This window comes from Quercus suber, unplaced genomic scaffold (genome assembly GCF_002906115.3).
Source record: "Quercus suber isolate HL8 unplaced genomic scaffold, Cork oak 2.0 scaffold_253, whole genome shotgun sequence".
Lineage (NCBI taxonomy): Eukaryota > Viridiplantae > Streptophyta > Magnoliopsida > Fagales > Fagaceae > Quercus > Quercus suber.
Genome location: NW_027069709.1, coordinates 892,417 through 916,618, shown reverse-complemented (window position 1 = coordinate 916,618; position 24,202 = coordinate 892,417). Strand labels below are relative to the sequence as shown.

General features: G+C 36.6%; 2 protein-coding genes and 1 pseudogene across 2 annotated transcripts; 2 read left to right on the top strand and 1 right to left on the bottom strand.

The window, feature by feature from the left end:
- The first annotated feature begins 376 nt into the window (after window positions 1-376).
- Window positions 377-4,192, top strand: LOC112020819 (phosphatidylinositol 4-kinase gamma 7). The gene is made up of 2 exons (XM_024053375.2): window positions 377-614; window positions 1,648-4,192. Exon 2 carries the CDS (start codon window positions 1,922-1,924, stop codon window positions 3,788-3,790), a length of 1,869 nt encoding a protein of 622 aa, XP_023909143.1. The 5' UTR covers window positions 377-614; window positions 1,648-1,921; the 3' UTR covers window positions 3,791-4,192.
- A 679-nt stretch (window positions 4,193-4,871) lies between these two features.
- Window positions 4,872-11,635, bottom strand: LOC112020818 (uncharacterized). Its single transcript, XM_024053374.2, has 3 exons — window positions 11,208-11,635; window positions 5,943-7,377; window positions 4,872-5,312 (listed from the first exon to the last, which is right to left on the bottom strand). Exons 1-3 carry the CDS (start codon window positions 11,559-11,561, stop codon window positions 5,065-5,067), a joined length of 2,037 nt encoding a protein of 678 aa, XP_023909142.1. The 5' UTR covers window positions 11,562-11,635; the 3' UTR covers window positions 4,872-5,064.
- A 2,541-nt stretch (window positions 11,636-14,176) lies between these two features.
- On the top strand, window positions 14,177-20,697 carry LOC112020821 (flavonol 3-O-glucosyltransferase UGT89B1-like; annotated as a pseudogene).
- The last annotated feature ends 3,505 nt before the right edge of the window (window positions 20,698-24,202 follow it).

Genomic DNA, 24,202 nt, shown 5'->3' with positions numbered 1-24,202 from the left:
GAAAAGTTAGGCATAATGCTTTGACGCAAAGGAACAAATCCAAATGATATCTCGCGTTAAAAAGAGTACATCAAAATTTTGAAACTTTATGTGATAAAATAAAATAGTTCTTACACACATTTACACACTCGAAGATTGTAAGTCGCGATTTCTAAATTGAAAACCATGACTTTAAGTCACATTTTCAAAGTAATTTTGGTGTGTAATAAACACTATTCAAATCAAATGCAAAATTATTATTTTTTTATTAAAAAAATATTTAAATATGTTCTGTAAATCATTATGAGTCAAAATCAAAAGCAGTCAATCTCAGGTCTTTCTAGTAATTTCCGAGAAGAAACCATCATACGTAGTATATATAATAGCTAACCATGGTTACTCATTTTGTACGTAAAGAAGTTAAAATAGAGAGAGAGTGAGAGAGAGAGAGAGCGAGAGAGGGGTTTTGGGCTTGGAGAGAAGAGGCAGCAGAGTTATTACGAAACAAAGTTTGATGATGGATTCATCACAGCCGTTGAATCTCCTTTTCAACTCCAAGCCTAGCCGTTCATTTGTTTGACTTTCTTCTCCTCCTCCCTCCTACGGCGGTGATCTCTCTGAGACTCTGATCTTCGGTGAGCTTTTCCTTCTTCTTCAATCGAAGTTCCCAAAAATCAATATTTTCGAATTTTGAATCTTGATTTGTGTAAAAAAGTCTCTGTTTCTGAACTTTGAAACCGCGTTTTCTCTTTTTTCTGCATTGCTTAATGCTCTGTTTGGTTGATGAGAAAGTGCGGGAAAAAGAAGACCACGAAACTTGTATACGAACTTTCTAAAGAAAAAGCAATTTAACTCAACGAAGTCAGTGAATTAAGCCGACTTCTTTCATTTTTCCAAGATTTAAGGTTTAAAACGGCATCACTATGCGATTCCTGGAATTCTTTTTCCATTTTCTCGGCAACCAAACAGACTGAGAAAGAAATTAATAGCAAAAAAAAGTTAGGTTATGTGATCGCTTCTGTTTTCTTCAATCCGTACTTTTTTTAAATTTAATTTTAATTTTTAATTGCATGCTGCAGTGTTAATCTTTATAGCTGTCGCTGATTAAGAATTGCATTAGTTATTTATTTCAGCTTCACTTTGTTCATTACTTATGTAGTTGCTATTTTTAGAGGAAGTGTCTGTGCGTGTGAGTTTGAAATTTCTAGAAATTAAGAGTACTTCTAATGAATTGAGGTAGCGGTAAAATTTTAAAATGATTAAAGCTTACCGTAATGGCTAGGAAGCTCCGACACAGGTTCGGTACGACATGGGGATACAAGAAATTTTCAATAAATTATAACATCACTCAGTGGGTACGACACTGGTACAAATGGGTGATATTGAGAGTGTTTCTTTTTTGGAATTTCTATTTTGTATATTTCTCTTTAATTTGTTTTTGAAAAGTAACAGTTATATTGAAATATTTTTTTGTCATTTTCTTGAAATTGATGAATAATTTGTGTTGTGGAAGAGTTATAAACTTAAAATATATCTATTAATATAATTTTGATTAGAAGTAGCTGCTTCATAATTATTTATTAAAAAGAAAAAGACAGTAGCTGCTTCATAATTCATCATGTGGTGGTGCCTTCTGTGCCTACCCTAATGTATCTTATTCTTTTTCAGATTTTAGTTCTTCCGAATGATTCAGCGGCATTAGATGGGGTCCCCAATGTAGCGACACTGCTACATTTCTCTTCTCTTGTTTACTATGTAAACAGATTTTGGGGGGGAAATTTGCATAATGCTAGGTTAGGTGATGATTGTTTGACAGCCACGTTTCTCTTCCATTCGTCGGTGTCAAGGATTGAGTTTGGCATCTACTTGAGAGAGAGGAGAGTTTGTATGCTGCCATCACATTTTATTACCAAGCTTGTGAGTTACGGGACTTCTTCATCCCATGTCTCATAAGTTGGATGGTCTTGTTCATACTCAGATGGCTGTTGCAGTTTCTAGTGGCTCAAGCAATTGTGAGTGCTATGGGAACGTTAGAGGAACACCTGTTAGGAGGAGAAGGCGTGTCTTTGTGCAGACTGAGACTGGCTGCGTCTTGGGAATGGATCTGGATAGGAGTGATAATGCCCATACGGTGAAAAGAAGGTTGCAGCTTGCCCTCAATGTTCCTACCGATGAGAGATCTTTGACATTTGGGGATGTCATATTAAAGAATGACCTCAGTGCCATTCAGAATGATTCCCAACTTCTTCTAACTAAGAATGTCATGCACAGAAGCTTATCAACTCCATGTCTCTCACCTACCGGAAGAATTCTCCAACAGCGAGATCAGAGTGGTCCTATTGAGATATTAGGGTGTTCAAGTCACTGTGCTAGAACTAAGGAACTGGTTAAGGTCATTATGAAAGCGATCAAGAATGGTGTTGATCCAATCCCTGTTCATGGTGGGCTTGGTGGTGCTTATTATTTTAGAAATAGCAGAGGTGAGAGTGTTGCCATTGTTAAGCCTACGGATGAGGAGCCTTTTGCACCAAACAACCCAAAGGGATTTGTAGGAAAAGCTCTTGGGCAACCTGGCCTGAAACCTTCAGTGCGGGTTGGGGAAACAGGATTTCGAGAAGTTGCAGCCTACCTTTTGGATTATGATCAATTTGCCAATGTACCTCCAACTGTTCTTGTAAAGATTACACATTCAATCTTTAATGTGAATGATGATGTGAATGGAAACAACTTTGAGAGTAGGAAAAATGTTAGCAAGATTGCATCTCTCCAGCAATTCATTCCTCATGATTTTGATGCCAGTGACCATGGACCCTCAAGCTTTCCTGTTGCCACTGTACATAGAATAGGGATATTAGATATTAGGATCTTTAACACTGACAGGCATGCGGGAAATCTTTTGGTTCAAAAGCTTAATAGGGTTGGGGGGTTTTGTCAGATGGAACTCATTCCAATTGATCATGGCCTTTGCTTGCCAGAGAGCTTGGAGGACCCATATTTTGAGTGGATTCATTGGCCTCAAGCATCTATTCCTTTCTCTGAGGACGAGCTAGAGTATATTAAGAATCTTGATCCAGTTTGTGATTCTGACATGCTACGGAAAGAGCTGCCCATGATTCGGGAGGCTTGCCTGCGGGTCCTGGTTCTGTGCACAATATTCCTTAAGGAAGCAGCATCTTTTGGACTCTGTCTTTCTGAGATTGGTGAGATGATGAGCAGGGAGTTCAGCCGGCAGGAGGAGCAGCCAAGTGAGCTTGAGGTCGTATGCATTGAGGCAAAGAGGATGATAGCAAACAGTGATATGTCAGTCTTTGAGGCCAAAGGTGGAGAAGATTACATGTTTGATATAGATAGTGAGGATCTGGAGGGTGTCCTTTTCCCACAAATGTCATTGGATTTCCTGAACAAAGGCTTATTCTGTTCAGGGTCCAAAGGTGCAAGTGATCATTACCCGCTCTCTATGGTAGATGAGAATTTTGGAGAGATTGAAGTAGATGTCACCGACTGGCCAAACCAGGATTTGTTTCAAATTACTCCAAAGTCTTCCAAGTATCCAAAAAAAACTGACTTGGTTGGTGGAAGAAGCCATCAACTCCAAATTGGAACTGGTACTGTGTCTGGAATCAGAAGAAGTGCAAATGAGCAGCTGCCCAACACAACAAGCTTTGTGAAGCTTGCTGATATGAGCAAAGAGGAATGGATTCTTTTTCTTGAGAAGTTCAAGGAACTTCTTTACCCTGCCTTTGCAAACCACAGGTCCAGCTCCACTGGGCAGATACAGAGACAGAGGCTTGGGACTTCATGCCAGTTTTGAGACAGATTGACTACCTGTTAATGTAACATACAAATCTTCCAAGAAGAATAAAGGTTTTTAGGTATAGTGGGTGATGGGGATTTGTAAGTTCCACAATGTTACTTCCTCTAAGAAATATTCTATAGTTAGTACAAGTAGCCTGAGCTGTAGATATTCTTAGTCACAGAGGTTTCATTTTCGTCGGTAATTAGCCTAGTGAAGAAAATGAGATAGACTACATCAATTACTTTCTTTTATTTCAAGTATATTGTTGTTTTCCCATAATCTTCTCCATGTGGACTGTCTGGATTTCTGGAGAAATAGTGTGTTTTGGTGGCGAGAAAAAGAGCTGTAAAAGGAGACAAGGAAAGAAAGAGTAGTGTGTACATTTTGTTTTCAATAGAGTTACGAAATTTAACGCCAGACTGGTATATTCAGTTCCTCTCTAACTATTCTTGTTTTTTGCGGCGTGCTTCGATTTTGTCAATGGTTCTTGGAGTTACTGACTTCGTCTCCCATGAGTATGGGATGAAAGATGGGTTCATAGACTTTACCGGGAAAAAATCAATTAATAACTCTCATAATTATAAACAAAAAAATAAAAGAAAAATTTATATTTTTTTTTATAAAATTAATTAATTAATTATATTTTATATTATGTTAAACTTTCAATAGAGATGTCAAACACGGTCATGTCTAGATTCCTTTGGAACCACGTTTAGCTGCTTTATGTAAAATTCATTGTGATTAATTTGAAACTACTTGAGTTTGTCACCAGTTGCAAGCTATTCTAAAGCAAAATTACAATTGCTGGCATTTCTATGTAGTATTTCAAAGCCTCAATTCTTTTTTGAAGTGAAAGCTAGAAAATTGTGTGGATGTAAAACTACAAGATAGGTTACAATTCTTATCAGATCATGGTTGGGTCTTTCCCCTATACATGTCCATGTAAAACTATAAGAGAGATGTTTGGAAAGCAGTCTGTTGTGCATGTGCTTCTTTGAGAAGATAATATTGGCCTCCACATGCTAAATAATTGATAAACAAAACGAACAAAAGAGACAAAAAAAAGACCAATTCAAGAACAAGATTTAAGAACATGTGGTTACAAGAGCTGTCGAGTTCAATTCATATACCTGCTCCAATTTATTTTAGAATTTTAAATAAATAATTCAATGTTCCGATTACATGAGTGGGAAGGAGCTCTATTAACAACTTGAGAAGCGCCTTTAAAAATAAATAATAATAAAAATATTTTTTTTAAAATGGTTTTGAACATCTCAGCAGCAGACATCTCAACTAGATTTTACACAACCTACTTTCTCAAACATAATGGTTTCTACAACATCTTTTACAAATGTACAAAAGCATTCTCGGCAAGAATTAGGCATTAAAGTGGACTTGTGGAGCTGCTGGATATGTTCTATGTGGCTGCACACTGATCTTGGGAAGAAGTGAACCCCAGACTTACGGTGCTCTAAACCGCATGCAGCCAAGATGGTATGTGTGGCAAGCCTTGCAATTTCCTTGAATGCATCAACTCCTGCATAAGAAAACAATTTCAAGTAAATCTCTTGTATTCGATTCACATGTCCTTTTTCTAATAACAAAAAAATGGTTCCAATCCAATGAAACTGACATCATACAAACAGGCAAGTACAGAAAGGCCATAATGATTTCTAAAATTTACAAGTAGAATCTGGAAAGGTAACAAAACAATTTCCAACAAGCTAAAAGTACAATTTTATTTATTCAGTTGTTTGATTACCCCCCAATTTCTTTCCTTTTCTTTCATACTTAAGGTCGGGGGCACTACATTGGCCAGGGGGCCAATGCTGAAGGGGTAGGTCAGTTGTTTAATTATGATAAGGCATACCAAATTCAGCACATTCCATGCCAAAGAGATAGTAATATGCTTCAAGAAGAATCTTGACTCAGTTTTGCAAGGACCAATAAAACAAACTTCATCAGTAATAAAAGATCTGGATGCATTAAAATGAAACCCATACCGTGCATTTAGTACCTAGCAATGTCCTCAGATAAGGATACAATAGACTTAAATTACTCCAAGTAACCTCATAATCAGCTACTGACTCTACCATTAATAAAATATAAAATATACAGTAAATAATTAAATATAAAGATAGAAGAATAAATTCAAAGATAATCATACCTAATTTCTTGTCTCTACTTAGAATCTTCATGTTCAGCTTGACGAGAGATTGGATCTCACTTTTGGCATCATTGTCTTTTCTATCATTGCTATGGGTACAATCCTTTCCCAATCTAACTCTTTCCTTAGGGACATCTGCCTTACCAGGAGAAGATGTACTGAGCTCTAGTTTAGCATAAAATGGATCAGAAGCCCTTGACATCGATCCAACCACATCCATCAAAGAAGAAGATCCATGTTGCTCATCAGGGACATTTGATGAGGCTCCGTTTATATTTTTCTGTAACAGTCTTGATCCATTTTGATAACAAACATCACCTTTAATACTAGACCATTCATACCTAGAGAATGAAGATTTAAAGGATCCTGGTAGATGAGTAGTTTTGAGACCCTCACTAGATTCTACAGTCTCATTAGTAGTAACACAACTCTGCTTTTGCTTTTCCAACTTGGGAAATTGACACTTCCCTTTTTCTTTTTGAATAGAACAATATTTAGTTTCCTTCTCCTTTGCAGTTCTTCCTAGATCCTTAGCTCCAAATTGTGGTTGTTTAAATGATTGGAAACTTGAACTTATACTAGTAGCATCTTTTGAAGCTCTTCCTGTGCTAGAAGGAAGTTTTGTGACCTGATCAATAGACCTTGTACTTTCACGAGCAAGTTCCATTGACTTTGCCCTAACCATCATTTTCCATGCTTTGTCAATATCATCTGAGCCTCTGTTGTCCCCAGAACTTTGAGCAGAACCATCCTCAGTTGTCGATTGCTGACTACTTGTCGAAGACGACAAATGTTGACTTGATCTGTCATTCAATACTGCACTAGTCTTCTGTTTTTGACAACTTCCATTGCCAGATTTAAGTGAACTGGAGGAAAAGCTCAATGACCCATTACGAAAGGCATTCCAATTTTGACGAAGTGCCCGTATACGACTGTGGACATTTCGACAACGTTGCAATGTTCTTGGACCTGATTGAGTTGCTCTATCAGCAACATTCTGAAATTTTCTTGTCCCAGGCCCATTTACTCCCTGTGCAACATTGTTTCCCCTATCAAGGGCAACAGGAGGTGACAGCTGATTTGTATTTGAAAAGATTCTTGTAGCTGTTCTGTTGACCATACGGCTATTTGAGTCTTGTACCATATCAAAGATAGTAACGTGTTCCTCAGCTGTTGGCAATACAGTTTCATTGTCACTATCATCGTCCCTTTCCCTAATGATATGCTCAGTTCTACAGACAGTGCAGTCATGGCAAAACCAATCTCCCTCAGGTACAGTGAAACCCAGGCCAACACAGTATGTATGAGAAGCTGAATCACAAAGATCACAAAGTAATAGAAGACTATCATCTGTCATTTGATGGCACACATTACATTGAATTTGTGAATAAGGATCAAGAGGCCCAGACGTAGAGTTTCCATAAGGAGTGCAAACCTGCAAAAGACACATAAGTTGCTATATTAGATTGGGGTGCAGATAAGTTTTATATCCAAGTAAAAACTGGCAAAAAAAAAAAAAAAAAAACAAAGAAGAGCTAATCCTGCAATTTTGCCACACACAACATTAAGTCAGCACACCCTCACTCAAGATCAAAGAAAGCAATGGACTCATACGTGATAGTCTTTAAAAGTTATTTTTGGCTTGAGATTATAGGTACAGCCCAATTAGATTCCAATAAACACACAACTATATGAAGATTTAGAAGTATGATACAATTAATACATATGATATAGTCATTTGGTAATTTTGGTTATATGTTGTTACATTTTTCTATTTAAGAATTCACGTGTTTTGAAATCAAAATTGTTATGTAGGTGGCTTTTCTTTGGTCAATTAATTGACCGAGTCCTATTAGAACACTTGTTTTTGATTTTCTCTTAATCAGTATACCCTAGCCGACTTTTGGTTTTACTCTAAAACTCTAAGAGCTAGCAGGCTATAGCATCATCTAATAAAAGGTTGTTTTGGCTATGCCAATTAAGTAGTGCCACAACATAGAGCTAAGCTGTGGCATTGATTCTTAGAGAAATTCCAAGTTTCTCTTATCACATGTTTTTGGTAAGAGAGCTTTTAGGGTGTATTTGGGGTTTTAGTTTTGTGGGAGTGCCTTTGTGATGTAGGACAGAATTCCTTGACACTGCCTTTGTAATATCCTTATTTTGTTAGTGAAACTTTCTCCTCGACGCCATCCATGGATGCAGGCCTAAGGCCAAATAACGTAAATCTTTGTGTTCCCTTTGTAATTGTCTTTTCTATTTTTTATTTCTATTTTGCATAATCCCATTATTATTTGGTTACACATAACATATAGGTGTCAAAGCTTCTGCCATCTCAACCAAAATTAATAGAATTTTAGCTAATTCTCTACATAAAATAAAAAAGAATCAATAACTGAGGTTGGAAAAATGCTAACCCTGTATGGTTCAAGTGTATATGATGAAGATAACCCAAACTAACTGGGTTGTGAGAATCTTAACACAAAATGCACATGCACATGCATAGACACACTGAGAGAGAGAGAGAGAGAGAGATTTTTTTTTTTTTTTTTTTTAAATGTCCCAATTACAATCAATTAGAGCACATCTTCTTTACTTTTCTTAGTGTTTTAAAATGTATTTTGGCATAATCAATATAGAGATTAATTGTAATGTCAAACCAACATAATCACAATCTTTGTAGTAGATTAAAAACTGCTGAATTTCACCTATGAGGTTTTAGATGTAAAAGTTACCTTGTTGGTTTTGTTATCTCATTACAAATTAATAAAAGCGATGAGATGCAATTATTCCCTCTTAAGTGTGTGTTTGGTAAAAATTATTTTTGCCAACTTATTTTACTATTCAGCTTATTTTTGTTACTATTTATGAGTTACACTGTACTTTTTGATACTATTCATGAGTCCCACTGTACTATCTCAACTAACCTTTTTTTTTTTTTGATAAGTAAGAATGTTATATATACGAATGACTACTCTATGCATGAAGAATATAGAGCAAACCCAGAGAATACAAGAAGGAGAAAACAAAGAAAAAAGAAAAAAGAAAACCAATCAACAGATTAATTACAAAGAGAAAGAGAGCTAAGGAAAGAAGGGAGAGAATCACTAGTCGTGAGTCCCCATGCCCGAGACCAATCAAAAAAAGTCCCACTAAAAGATGCAAGCATCTGATCACCAGAACTATCCAAATCCTCAAAAGTCAACTAACTTTTACCTTTATCTACAGTACTAAGCAGATCCCAAACAGATCCTAAGAGTGAAAATCCCACGTTGATTAGGGAAATTTGATAGTTCCAATAAATAAAATGGTAAATAGCCTTTGTTTTGTATGTGAGTGTTAGAAGATAAAGTTTTGTATGGTGTGTTAGTGTGCCATTGGGGTATTGGGGTTTTAGATTTAAGAGTCTTAAGTTTGTGATTTTTACAAATGAAACCATTTAAATTTTGTGTTTTGTGCATAATATCTTTTTCTTTTTTACAACTTGATAGCAAAGCTAGGTTGATTAGGATTATAGGTCCCACTGCACTTTTTAATACTATTCATGAGTCTCACTGTACTATTTTAGCTAACTTTTACCTTAATCTACAGTACTTTCAACAAAAAGTTTTTAGTTTCAGCAAAATAAGCGGATTCCAAACGGATCCTAAGAGTGAAAATCCCACGGTGAATAGGGAGATTTGATAGTTCCAATAAATAAAATGGTAAATAGCCTTTGTTTTGTATGCGAGTGTTAGAAGACAGTTTTGTATGGTGTGTTAGTGTGCCATTGGGGTATTGGGATTTAGGTTTAAGAGTCTTAAGTTTGTGATTTTTACAGATGAAACCATTTGAATTTTGTGTTTTGTGCATAATATCTTTTTCTTTTTTACAACTTGATAGCAAAGCTAGGTTGATTAGGATTAGAAGCAGGGTTGGAAGAAGACCTTAAATATAACAAGCACAATGTTCAAGAATGAACCCTTTCATGGGGAAGATAATTTTGTTCCTTAAGAGAGAAACACTGTTAAAGATATCTTGGTGTAACAAGGATTGATAAGGATGTGGTTTGGAGGGCTAAAGGAGCTAGCCTTTCTATCTGATGATGATTCAAAAAAGCTTGAGATGAAAACAGTGAATAATATATATGTTTGAGTAAGTATGATAATATTATGATGATTCAAGAAAGCCTTGTATCATCTGTAGATGGATGAAGGTACTAATATTATGTATCATCTGAATGCTTTTAATAAACTGAATACTCAATTGTTGAGTATGGAGGACAAGATTTAGAGGATCAAGCTCGAATGCTTTTAACCTCACACCTTCCTTCATAATATACCTTGGTGACTATAATGTTGGTTAGAAAAGAGACACTCAAGAATGCAACAGTTCTTTTAAAGATAAAGACGTTTAAGAAGCCAAAAAATAAATTGAAATTTCGGACATTTTTAGTGAAATCCAAATCTAAGTTGAGGGAATATGTATCATGTAAAAACTTTTGATTGAGAGAATTCAAGATTGAAATTTCGACCAAGGAAAGATATTAATATGTGGAATGCCATTACTATCATAAGTTAGAGCATATACAGTATTTAGTGGAGGAAGTTGAGAGCTGAATTACAAAATTTCAAGTCATAATTCTATGGATGCGGTGATTGTTGCAATAGATAATGGTAGTTATATTAATAGTAAAGGAATAGATCCAATTATATTCTATGGATTTTGGATTCTACCTACTCCTTTCATGTGTTACAAGCTTGTGATTGTGATAAAGTAGCTATTATGTTAACTAGCAATGTGGAATGTAAATTTGTGGGAAAAATTACCGTAAAACTATGATTTTTGATAAAGTAGTTTAGAGAGATCAGTTTTAGTCCCTTATATGAATTGGCCAAACTAAAAAACTGACACATCATCACTCCAATAGACACATCAAACACTAAAATTAATCAATTTTAGGCACTAAAATTGATATCTTAAAGTTTTTCTGGACTAAAAGCGATCACTTTAAACTTCGGGTTTCAGGTAAAAGCCTAAAGTTCAGGGACCAATGTGTTTTATCCGAGCTTATTTGTTAGTTTTGGAATCCCACATTAAACAATAACAAGGTGCAATAATTCCTATTAGGAGATTGTAATAATTGAAAAAAAAAAAAAAAAAACTGTCTTTTGTGTGACTTAATGCGTGTACACAATTGGGTTTTGTGTAGTTTGTATAAACAATGAATGGGTTTCAAAATTCAAAATCAAAAGGCATAAACAAAAAGAAAGAGAAAAGTGGGCAGACCTGGTCACGAAGTGGAACCTTGACAACGCGTTGGACAGCGTCCTTGAAGAGCCTTTGAATGGTACTGAACCTGCGCTTGCATATGGGGCAGCGGGACTCGACCTTGGACCACTCCATGATGCAGAGGAAGCAGAAGTAATGGTCGCAGCAATCGATTATGCCTCTGATCGATTCTCCACCGTCGGATAAGCAGATCATACACGGTGAAGCTGAATTGGCCGTCCATTGTTGTTGCTGTTCTTGGTGGTGGTGATTATTGGGTTCGTCGTCGTCTTCGATTTTCGATTTCGAGGTTGAGGATGAGGTGGGGGATAGGGTTTTGCAGCGCTTGTTTGGGGACTCAGTCGCCGCCATTGGAGACGGAGTTGCTGAGGCTCGCCACTCGGTCGGGGTTACAAATTTATTGTGGGTACTGAAAAACTTGGAGTCGGTATCAACATCCTATATGTTATCGACTTAGGAAATTACGTTAAAAGCCCTATGAAATTACTTACTCCTAAGTTTTGTTTTGTTTCGTTTTGTTTTTATAAGAAAATTACTCCTAAGTTTGTAAAAGGTCGATTGTACCAAGGAAAATGTTTTATTTATTTATTTATTTTTTGGGGTGGTGGTTTAAACTTGGTGTTTTAGGTATAACAAGCTTATAATTTTTTTTTACTCTCTTAAAAAAAGGCTTATAATTTATTTTTTAATTTGAAATTATTATCTATCTTTATTTTTTTTTTTTTTTTAGTTTGAGCAATAATAAAATAAAGAGAAAAAAAGAAAAAGAAAAAGAAGAGAATCGTTAAAAAAAGAAAACTCTGTGTTTCACTTAAGAAACTATTCAAATCACTACAAAATTGATTCCAACAAGTCTTAAATGGACTACTGAATTTAATCGACGATTTCTCCTCTCTCCCCTTTTTTTTTTGTTGTTGTTGTTGTTGTTGTTGTTGTTGTTTTGTTTCGTTACTGTCTAAAATAATGAAAATAAATAACAGAGATTAATAGAGACTTTGTATTAAAAAAAAGAATCATTAATTTATGACTTAAAAAAAAGGGGACCTAATCTAAAATAGGTATATACTTTGAGAATTTTTATGTAATTTCTCTTATCAAAATTGGTAATGTTAATTTGCTAATTCATTTTTTTTAAATAAAGTTAATTTCATAATTTAATCTCATCTCCCATTAAATTATAATTAAATTAATTTAAAATTTCAACAAAATTAATTGATGTGGAAATTGAAGAACACGTTAAAAGATTATTATAAAAAGTGTGAAAATTTCAAAATCAAATTAATTTCAACTACTATTTTTATTATAAATTAAATGTAAAGAAGACTTGAGGATGATATTTACTTGATTTTGAAAGTTGAAAAATTAAATTGATTAAATTAATATAGTTGAGTAACTAGATTGAACTTTACTCAATACTATGAGAATGTACCCCTTTTGTATTAAATTATTGATTTGGTCTTCAAAATATTTGTGCACAAAACTTATTAATTTGATTCTTAAACTATTAGCATTCGTTTAAAACTCCTAAAATGATGTCGTTTTCCTTTTTTTTTTTTTTTTTTTTTTTTTATATATATATTTTTAAATTTGGAATTAAAAGAAAATAAGAAAAATCTATTAAAAAAAAAAAAAGGGGAACAACCCCTTCCCCTGAAATCAAAACAAAGATATGAAGAACACCCAAATCACATCTTTCTCTCTCTCTCAAAACTCAAACAACACGTACCCTCAAACACGCTCTGCTCCTGAATGGACAGCTTCGATCTTTGCCCAAAGCTAAGGGATTGTCCATAAGCATCCTTCTTCCACACTGGCATATCATATGCCGATAAACCAACACCTCTAAGCTCTTGTGCTAGGTGCCTCTCACCTGTCTCCGGCATAGGGTCTTCCCAAGGATGATTCAAATCCTTAGGAATAGAGTCAAGCATAGTTCTCTGCTGTTGTTCTCTTACTTCTCTGCACTCCTTATAAGCACAGATTAAAGTGTCACTGAACAACTCAAAGACCCTTTTGGATTCTTAAAAATTTTAACAAGTGACATATCCATTGAATACCTGCTTTGCCCATGTAGAAGCGCTGGTTCATCCTCATTCATCTCAATCTTAAGCTCCTCCTCACACCCTCTTCTTGATATAACAATCCATCTGCTTCCTCATCATAAGTGGGATAGTTTGCAAGAGTCAAAACACCTAAAGCAATCAACTACTTCGCTTCCCACTTCTCTAGCGAGCTCATCCTCTTCAACGGTCTACAGGAAGGAACAACATCACCCTCTTCAGATCTCTGGCGACCTCATCCTCTTTGTGGTTCATCCTTAATATTTTTTTTTTTTTTTAAGATTTTTCTTATTTTCTTTTAATTCCAAATTAAAAAAAAAGAAAAAAAAAAAAAGAAGGAAAACAGTGTCATTTCAAGAGTTCTAACGGCAGCCACTAATTGAGTTGTAACGGAGTCCTGCATTGACAAAAATTAAAAGTTAGAGGGCTAAAATGACAAAACCGAAAGTTAGAGGACTAAAATGAAAAAAAATGTGAAAGTTAGAGGGTCATTTTTTTTTTTTTAATTTTTAAAAAAAAATGAAAGTGTCTAGACTTCTTCAAATATCTAACTATTCCTTTGGGTGTATGTAGTTCTCCCATCCCACATGCATTAGGTTATTACAAGGAGGAATCTCATGGGAGTGGTCCTAGGATCTCATGGATATCATGAGGTCTTAAGAACCACTTAGCCAACCCCTTAAGGCTACCTTTATTAGATTTTATAAATTCCTTGTATTATGTATTTAAAAATATCCTAATATAAATAAGTTAAAATTTATTGAATATATTGAGTATTTTGGATGGAAAATCAGGTTTTTCTTTTATTTATTTATTTTTTTGGGTAAAACCAAAAAACCAAGTTTGGGTTGGGTCTAAGTATCCATAGGGAAAAAAAAAAAAAAAAAATCTAGGCATGAATCGAGTATGGACTCCAATTGGGTATTGGAATTTGGGTATCCACAGGTAAAATTTTTGGGTTGAGTTTGGGAATACCCTACCCAAATCTGGTCCATGACCATCCTTAGTAGGATATTCCAAGTTTGATCACTTTCTCCCCCACTTTACCTCCTTTTTAAAATCTTACATGTTAGGCCTTATCTATTAAAAGAAAGTGTGAGCTCACATGTAATTCAATCATAATCTTAAACTTTTGGGAGCATTTAACAACCTTCACCTTAGAAACAAAAGAAGGGATCCTTCCAAGTGGTTTTCTAATGTCCAAGTAGCTCTTGGTAAGTAATCTTGTCATCCAGCTCTAGTCACCATTCACCAATCTTACAACTTGTTTAGATATACTGGATCCCTTTTATTCCCTTGTCTCCCGGGCCCAAGGAATGTCCTACAAAACTTACCTCACTTTGTAGTGTTGAGTTTAAACATGTTTATCATGGACATGCTTACCATGAAATTAAGATATTAATCGGTTTTTGGCATTGGCCGGAATTGAACCTCATCTCTTATTCAACTATCAAAAACTCTACTAGTTGAACTAAGAGCTAAAAGTGTCATATTATAAAGTATGAATAATGTATGTAAAGCTTTCCTGCGAGAGTTTGGAGTAAGTGTAATAGTGCTTTTTCTTTTATTTTGTAGAAAAAAAGAAAAAAAGATTTTATTAAGAAAAGTCCATTATATTAGTCAAGTATAAAATAAAACTATGGTGGAATAACCTCCATTCCAATACAATCTAAAACACTAATGGCCTATTTGGATGGAGGGGGGAAGGAGGGGGAATGGAGGGGAGTAGAGTAAAGTTGGCTAAAAGTAAGCTAATTTTGTGCTAAATCTACTATACTCTCCCTCCTTCTCCCTCAATCCAAACGGACCATAAGAGAATGTATAACTAGACCATGATAGAGTAAGCAATTGAATAAGGGGTATAGAAAAGAACTTTGCATATTTAATAAGAGGATCACAAGTGGCCAAAGCTTTCATGATCAACTTTGAATCCCCTTTTCAACACAGCTTATTCAAAATCAATCACTGAACCAAACTCAAATGCCAGAGCTACAATGGGAGAAAGACGTAAGTCAAGTGCCCGAGTTGCAGTGGGAGAACGTACGTAAACTCAAGTAAAGTGTTAAATACTGTTTCATGTTCCTAATGAAAAAGTTTAGAAATATTACATTAAAAATAAAATTAAAAAAATTAATTGGGAAAGATGGTAATGAATGCACTGCAAAAATTGGTCCATTTTTGCTGGCGTGAATCTTGATCATCATGAGTGATGAAGTGCAAATCGTCAATCTCATAGTTTCATCCAGATGGAGTTGGTTCCTCGAAGCTATCTCTGCAAATGTGGGACAATGGCACCCTTAAGATGGTCACTGGTGTGGTGCTTGCAACCACACCTCCGATGCCAAAGTCAGTATATAGAAGTTTTTAGAAAGTAATAAGAGAGTACTAAATATTAGAGCATCTATGAATTCTTTTGGGTGAGTCTACGTACTTGGTTTGTCTTTGATTAGAGTGTATATTGTTCGCGTAAAATAATCTGCAAGTGCATAGAATCGTAACAAGTAGTAAAGTATTTTTAGAAAACGAATGTCGAACCCACAGGGATTAACTATGTTATTGAATATCGAAATTCACTAAATTAATTACTATTTGGAAAATCGAAAATAAATGGAACGTTCTACTATCTAAATTAAGTTAAACTATTGAATAAAAATAAATCTACGAATAAAAAGAATTAACAAAGCGTAAAAATCTAACAGTGAAAAAATATGATAAGAATGGATCTAGAACGATTGATTTCACCTAACAAATCCCACACAATTTATCCTTCCTAATTATTAAATTCTAATAATCTCCCGTTGATGATTAAAAATTCCTTAAGTATTTAATATCTTCTCTCAAATAATATCAAAAATATCTTCAACTAACAATTCCATATCTCTATGTGAATTTAATTAATTGGAGACTCATTATGTACTTTGAATTTTCTGAAAAATCACACTAGTCGCAGTAAAGCATCTCTACTTTCGCTCAACTAATGGTATTTAATTCTAGAACTAAAATAACAAATCACCTCTCGGTCTCATTGTAATTCAATTGATAAAACTATAATTTGTAAAAAATAGTAAACATTAAGAATAAGAATTAAACACTCAATCATGGAAATATTAAAAATAAAATAACTCAGAAAATAAATTGTGTGTTCATTGCTAGACTACATCAATGCTCTAGAAAATAAAATTTAGTTCATAATAAGATTGAAAAGAAAACAAATAAAACTTATGTCTTTCATCCGAATTGGTTGATCAACATGAAGCTCTCGCCTTTGTCCTCAGATACTCCTCTTTTGAAAGACTCCCAAAAGCAAATTCTTCTATGCGGCACCTCCTTTTCCTCTCAGGTTTCTCCCCTCTTCTTTTTATCCTAAAGAGCCTTTAAATAGGTCAAGGAATCCTATTACAAGTTGAATTCCCGTTTGGAGAAAATCCCAGATTTTTAGGCTTCATTTAACCGACGATTTTGGCCCATTTAAATTCATAATTCAGACTTTTGGTAAACTAAAAAGTTGTAGCCCTTTAAGTTAAATTTCTAGCCCAACTTGAATCATCTGGATTGGATATCTGAACCGAAAGTTATGCCAAAAATACTAATTGATATGCAGGCTGAAATCCTAATCCGAATTGGACTTGGATTTGGTGCAAATTTCCTTTGATTTCTTGCTCCAATTGGACTTGAATTTAATTGGCCTAGCCCCACTTTGCATGTAAATCCCTTGTTACCTACAACACAAAGATATTATATAATCATTAACAAAATAACATAAAAGTAAAACTAAATATGTAGATATGTGAGTACTTTATTGTATATATTTCATGCATATCATATATATACGGCTTCATGATTCCTAGCCATTGGGGGCCTTAATTGTGGCTTTAGTGCCCTTTTTGTAACACCTCAGGGCTCATGAATATGGGTTTTGATGAGGCTCCAACGGTCTCCCAACTATTTGGTAACTGTCCAAGGTGATGAATGCTCTTATTAATGGCTCTCCTGTGTTCGTCCGTGTTGTGCCGAGGTTGATGAATACATTTGATGAGATCGTCCAAGGAAGTTGAGTTCGTCAGTCCCATCAATGAGTATGTTCCACCTGTAATAACAAGTGTCATATTACCAATCTACTCTTTCTCACGAGCGTAGTCGTTTATCCATTGAATTTGATGGCAACAACACTACTAATAAGAACCTGCATGCATAACACTTGCTTCTCTCAGAAAAATCACACCCCGTTCCCAACCTTTATTCTTCTTCAACCATACTATCTCTCTCTCTCTCTCTCTCAAAGATAAATTTGCAATTAGTTCATATTATTCTCACCCCATTGTGTTGTAGAATATTGCAAATAGATTAGTATATATATATATATATATATCTTCCATTTAATGCAGAATTTTCATCTTAATTTTTTGTGCATATTGTGAGTCAGAACATAATATCAAGGCTAAATCCATTAAATAAGAGATTTGAAATTTAATCATAAAGATTCAGAAGTAAAGGATTCATGGAAGTCATAGGCAGAAACTTAATACGCGCACAACTTTTGGGAGGGAAAATATAAATATTTAGAGAAAAAGAGATAGAATTTTGGTTGTTTCTAATGAAACACTTGATACGTACTAAGAACAAAAGATAACGAATGGATAAAGTTTGGATTAAAGATAACAAAGGGATAAAGTTTGGATTTGATAGAGGAAATCCTGACCTCTGTGAACCTTTTGAATTTTATTGAGGAAATCCTGACCTTTGGAAACCAATTAGGATCCAATTTGATTAAACTTATCTCATATTTTATTGACAATAACTTCAGCAATTTAAATACAACAACGTAACGTAAAGGTCACCATCGCACACTTTTGGTGTATTGGTCACTTTACAAGTATAAGTGCTTATGGGGTGTGGGGAGTAAGAGCTGAGATTCAAGTCTCCAGGAAGAAGCTTCACACACATATACAGTTCCTAAAACTAGGACACCACCAAGGCACTAACAATACAATCCAAATACAACTCAAAATCAAAAATCAATTGGTGTCTTGGTTTGATGATAAAGAGCTATTATCAGGAGCGGACGCCATAGGTTGAAACTATCTCAAAAAAAAAAAAAATACAACTTAAATACTATTAACTTCCTACTCACACTAATCTCACCACTAAGGCACTAACAATACAATCAAAATACAACTCATATACTAACAACTGCCTACTCACACTAATCTCTATCTAACTAATACCTATCAATATAGGTAACAAAACTCTCCCTATATTAACTAATATCTATCAACAAATTAACACTATCTTTTCACTCGAGAATTCTAGCTTTTTGCCCTTATTTTTTTTAAAAATTTAGTAATATGTTCCTGTTTTGAAACTATTTAAGTCCATGTCCCTGTTTTAAAACTCGATTTTAATAAAATTGAGTTTTAGGCTGTGTTTGTTTCGTGTAAAACGTTTTCCGAAAAATATGTATTTTCCGGAAATGTTATTTTCCGGAAAAGGAAAATAATTTTAAGTGTTTGGGTGTATTATGAAAATTGTTGTGGAAAATATTTTTATGTGTTTGGTTATATTAGGAAAATGCTATTTTCCGGGCAAATTCCGGCAACAACACAACGACGACGACAACAACAACAACAGCAAATTCCAAATTCCAGCAACAACAACACCAACGACAACAATCAGTTCATCCAAAAAAAACAATAACAACAATCAAATTAAAAAAAAAAAAAAAACAACAACAACAACAATCAAATTAAAAAAAAAAAAAAAAAAAAACTGAGAGATCGAGGAAGAGAGAGCTCCAGGTGCGATGGCGCGATCGAGGGTCTGGGTCTGGGTCGAGCGGCGTTGGAGCGATGGCGCGATGAAGGAGGCGATGGGTCTGGGTCGACGACGAGGTGCGATGGCGCGATCGAGGTGCGATGGCGATGGCGCGATGGCGCGATCAGCGCGGTGCGATGGCGAGGTGCGAGACCGGAGCTCGAGGTGCGATGGCGAGGTGCTGCGATCGGAGCTCGAGGTGCGATGGCGCGGTTCGTCGGTTCGTCGGTTCGTGGCGCCGGCGAAGTCGAAGGCTCGTGAACGGACTGCGTTGGATCGGTCCGTTTGTTCTGGGTTTCTCTTTTTCTTTGTTCTGGGTTTCTCTTTTTTTTTTGCGTTCTTGGCTCCTGTGGTGCGTTCTCTCTCTTTTCCGGAAATCATTTGAAGGTAAAATAAGGACTTCAAATGATTTCCGGGTCAAGGGTGAAAATTCGGTCAAAGTGTAAGCATATTTTCCGGAAAATGAATTTTCCGTTGCCAGCCAAACTCATGGGTCAGGTGGTAAATGATTTCCTGAAATCATTTACCACCGATTCAAACGCAGCCTTAATGTAAAATTCGATTGGTTTAAAATTGAGTTATGCCAAATGAAACTTTCAAAAAAAAAAATTTGTTGAACTCGAGTTCATGGAGCTTGAGCTCTATGAACTCAAGCAGTATTGCAAATTTTTTTTTGCAATTCTAACCATTTGGCAATGCAGGTGTAGGGTTGTTTTTGAGCTTTAATGCTAAATCTGTCCTACATATGACATTTAGCAATCCGGATGTGAATGCTCTAACATGGCGAGTTGGGGACTCGTTATCAACTTGTTTAACAAGTTGGAAAAGGTTTATTTGGAACATTTGAAAAATGATATAAGGCATGATCGTGTGTGGGCAGTAGGACCTGTACTCCATCTAGGCCCAATCAGAGAGGTAGGTCCAGTTCAGGCAAAGTAGAAGAGATTTTAACGTGGTTTAACACGTGTGAAGATCACAAGGTTGTGTATGTGTGCTTTAGGAGTCAAGCTATATTGAACAATAATCAGATGGAGAAGCTTGCATTTGGGTTAGAGAAAAGTGGGGTCCAGTTTGTTTGGGTGGTAAAGGAGCCCACAGAAGTATACGTGGACGGTGATAACAACACCGTTCCACAAGGGTTCGAGGATCGTGTGGCTGGGAAAGGCCTTGTTATTAAAGGGTGGGCTCCACAGGTTTTGATACTCAGTCATTGAGCCGTGGGCGCGTTCTTGACTCACTGTGGATGGAACTCGGTCCTTGAAGGGATAATAGCTGGGGTGCCACTGCTGACGTGGCCATTGGGAGCTGACCAATTTGTGAATGATAGTTTATTGGTGGATGAGTTAAAGGTGGCAATAAGGGTCGGTGAAGGTAGAAAATTTGTGACTAACTCGGACGAGTTGTCACGAGTTTTAGTTGATTTGGTGAGTCAGGAGCGAGTCGAGTGTAAACGAGTAGCTAAGTTGCATGGGGTCGCACTTGAGGCCATTGAAGAAGGTGGGAGTTCGGTTATTGAATTTGACTCGATGGTGAGCAAGTTGGTTGCACTTACATTACCAGTGAGGAATAGTACCTTCAGTGGTGGCTTTAAGAATTTTTTCCAGGGTGTTCCTTAACAAGCATAAATTACATAATCTAATAAAAAGAAAATTTTATATATTGACAAAAAAAAAAAAAAAACACGTAAATACACAAAGTTTACAATTGTCTTCTATAAGTTTTCATATTTTGAAATCGTCACATGATAAGATGATATCTTTTCTCATAGCCCAGGATCTGAAGTTGTGAGCCCTGCAGAACTGATAATCCCATCACTGAGAGTTATGCAGATACAGGGGAAGGAAGAAGAAGAGAAAGTCTTTGCGGCAAAAAGGTGTGAAGATTTGGAAGGACTTGACAAAAAAAGGGAAGAATCCTAGGAACGTGGCCACAAATACAGGCAAAAAAATGGCAGAAGCCTATGGCAAGCTCACTAAAGAAAGAGTGTTCGTAGAAGGACCACTTGTGTTAAAGGTGGCAGACTATCTTAGACGAGGTATGACAGGACCATCCAAGTTTGCACCAAAATGGGAAGGACCCTTCGTGGTGAGAGAAGCCCACCCAAGTGGATACTAACAACTGACTCAGATGGATGGCAAGGATTTGATGGATCCCATCAATGGGAAATGGTTGAAGCGTTACCATGCTTAAAGTAAAGATCAAGTGATTACCCTTCTTTCTATGTTGTGTTCAACAAGTTCCAAGTTTAGTTTGTTCCTTTTCCTGCTTTGTTATTTGCTTTCCTCCAAGTGACCACGTCACAAGACAAGTTTATAACATGCTTTCATGAATTATGTAATGAAAATATGCAAAGTATTATAAAAGCATTCCATGACATAAATAGTAGCAAAAGGTAACTAAGTGTAGCACATTACGATTACAAACCCAAATTGTGTCAGTCTTGCCAAACTAGTTAAATAAGTGTTCTAGAAAGCCATAATGAAGTATGCTGGCCAAGGAGATAAAGTAAGATACAGAACAAGATAAAAATTAAAAAAAAATAAATAAAAAAAAAAAAGAAGAAGGGGAAAATCCTGCTATCATCAATGAAGTTCTGAGAGCAAAGACTGGTCTCCAAAACGGTCAGGCCCATCCATACTGGCAATCAAGCGCTTGCGACGGCTCTCCAGGTCTGCTATCTCTTTCTTCAAAGTCTCAATTCGTGCATCCATGGCATCTATAGCAAGCTGAACCTTCCTCATAAAGAAGGCTCGGGCAATCTCATGGAGATGGTCTAAAAGGTATTCCACAGCAAAACCCACACTGACTAGCTCCTAAATTGTAACTCTCAATTGCAAAATCCTCTCAGAAGAAACAGAATCAACAAAGTTGTGCTCGATATCGTTCATCACACTCCCCAGCATCCTCAAGAAATGTTCCTTGGCAGAACGACCTAGACTGAACCCCTGCATGAAGTCACCATGGCTACTGTAAACTTCCTCTAAGTGAGAAATACACTCACTAGGAACTCGAAAGCCATGGAAGTCCACATAAGGGGAACCCGCCCCCCAGAAGTCTGCCGGGCCAAGATCATTCGTCTCAAGCTAATCAAAATGGATAAAGAAAGTTGCAGCTACACTTACAGGGTCTGGAGCTGCGACAGAACTGCTCCCTGCCTCAAACTGAGAAGGGATAGTAGGAAGCAAACCTAACGAGAAGCAAGAAACACAACATGAGTATTTACGATTTGGAAGCAATAAATCTGTAAGAAGGGAGTAAGGGAAAGGTGAGAAAACTTACCAGGAACTGTAAAGATAGGAGTGGCAAGAACTGTTACTGAAACAGAGGCTGGTGTTGTGGTAGAAGCAGAAATGGGAATGGCAAAAACAGGCACGGTAGGAGCAGCAGGATGGGTGGATGTTAGTAGCTTCGTAGTTGCTGCAACCTCTGGTTCTTTGAAGGTCTCTGCAATTAAGAATGTGAGTGCGCTAAATGAAAGGAAGCGGCAACAGGAGAGTGGCATAAGCATATATACACAAAAAAAAAAAAAAAAAAAAATGAAGGAGAAAAACTTAACAAAAAGGAGGGAGGAAGAGGCACATACCCGCTAACTCAGCCTCACTCTCCTCTTCATCAAATTTCTCAGAAGACAAGTCTACATCAGGCCCAGACAAGTCTGCAGCAGGCCCAGGAGTGGCAGAACTGGGGATGGAAGAAGGGGTAACTACCAAGGAAGAACCCTCCATCACGACTTGAGAAAGGGCTGCAAAAGGATCGCTGGTGGAGATGATAAAGGGAGTGGCAGGTGAGGCAACTTCAGTTTGAACAACAGCGGGAGTAGCCCCTTCTTGAGAAATGGGTGTCTCGGCAAGAATGGGGGTAGCCTCCCTAATCCCTTCAGTATAAGTACCCTCCATAGATACCAGTTCAGTAGGAAGGATAGGGGTCTTAGCAGAAATCTCTTCAGCTGTAGGATGATAAACGGAAATGGGCTCAGGTTGATCTTGCAAGATAAAAACGAGAGAAAAAGAAGGTAAGGGTGACTAAGAAAACCGTAATTAGACAGTAATGTAGAAAGGAGGAAAAGACACAACTAATGGCATATGGCAGAAGAATGCAAAAAAAAAAAAATATATATATATATATATATAATACCGCAAGTTCTGGTTCATCGAGAAGTATAGGACGAGTGGCAGATGAATCCTCTTTGTGCTTAGACTACAAAAGAGATGGGGTCAACATGCACAAGTGTTAGTTGCAAGAAAACCCAAAAACAAATATAAAGAAGACTAAAGAGAATTAGAAACAACATATTCTCCGTTCAATGGCAGGGACAGGATGGGGAGACGTCTTTCTTTTGCTACCTCGTATCCTGCTAGAAGGAGGAGTATCCTTGAATGGCTGCGAAATGGTAGGCTTGGGCTTGCCGGCAGTAGAATGTGCACTGGAAAGGGTACGGGCATTAGGAGGAGGAGAGCCCTTTAGAATTATGTGGCCCATGGGAGGCAAATCACTCCCAAAAGACATTGCCTCACCTCCTTTCTTGGCGAACTTGGGTTTGACGGAGCTTTCCTTGCCCAATGTAGGAGGGTTCAAGACTTTCACCTTCCTATCCCAACCTGGAGGGTAGTCACCCGCATGCCAACGCCATCTTTTAACCCCCTCATCCCATTCAAGAAGGGAGGACCGACCCTGTTTACTAACATATGCTAATACGAACTTGGAAGGAAGCAGTAGTTGAGGGTTGGCAAGCAGAAGAATGCAAAAAAAAAAAAATATATATATATATATATATAATACCGCAAGTTCTGGTTCATCGAGAAGTATAGGACGAGTGGCAGATGAATCCTCTTTGTGCTTAGACTACAAAAGAGATGGGGTCAACATGCACAAGTGTTAGTTGCAAGAAAACCCAAAAACAAATATAAAGAAGACTAAAGAGAATTAGAAACAACATATTCTCCGTTCAATGGCAGGGACAGGATGGGGAGACGTCTTTCTTTTGCTACCTCGTATCCTGCTAGAAGGAGGAGTATCCTTGAATGGCTGCGAAATGGTAGGCTTGGGCTTGCCGGCAGTAGAATGTGCACTGGAAAGGGTACGGGCATTAGGAGGAGGAGAGCCCTTTAGAATTATGTGGCC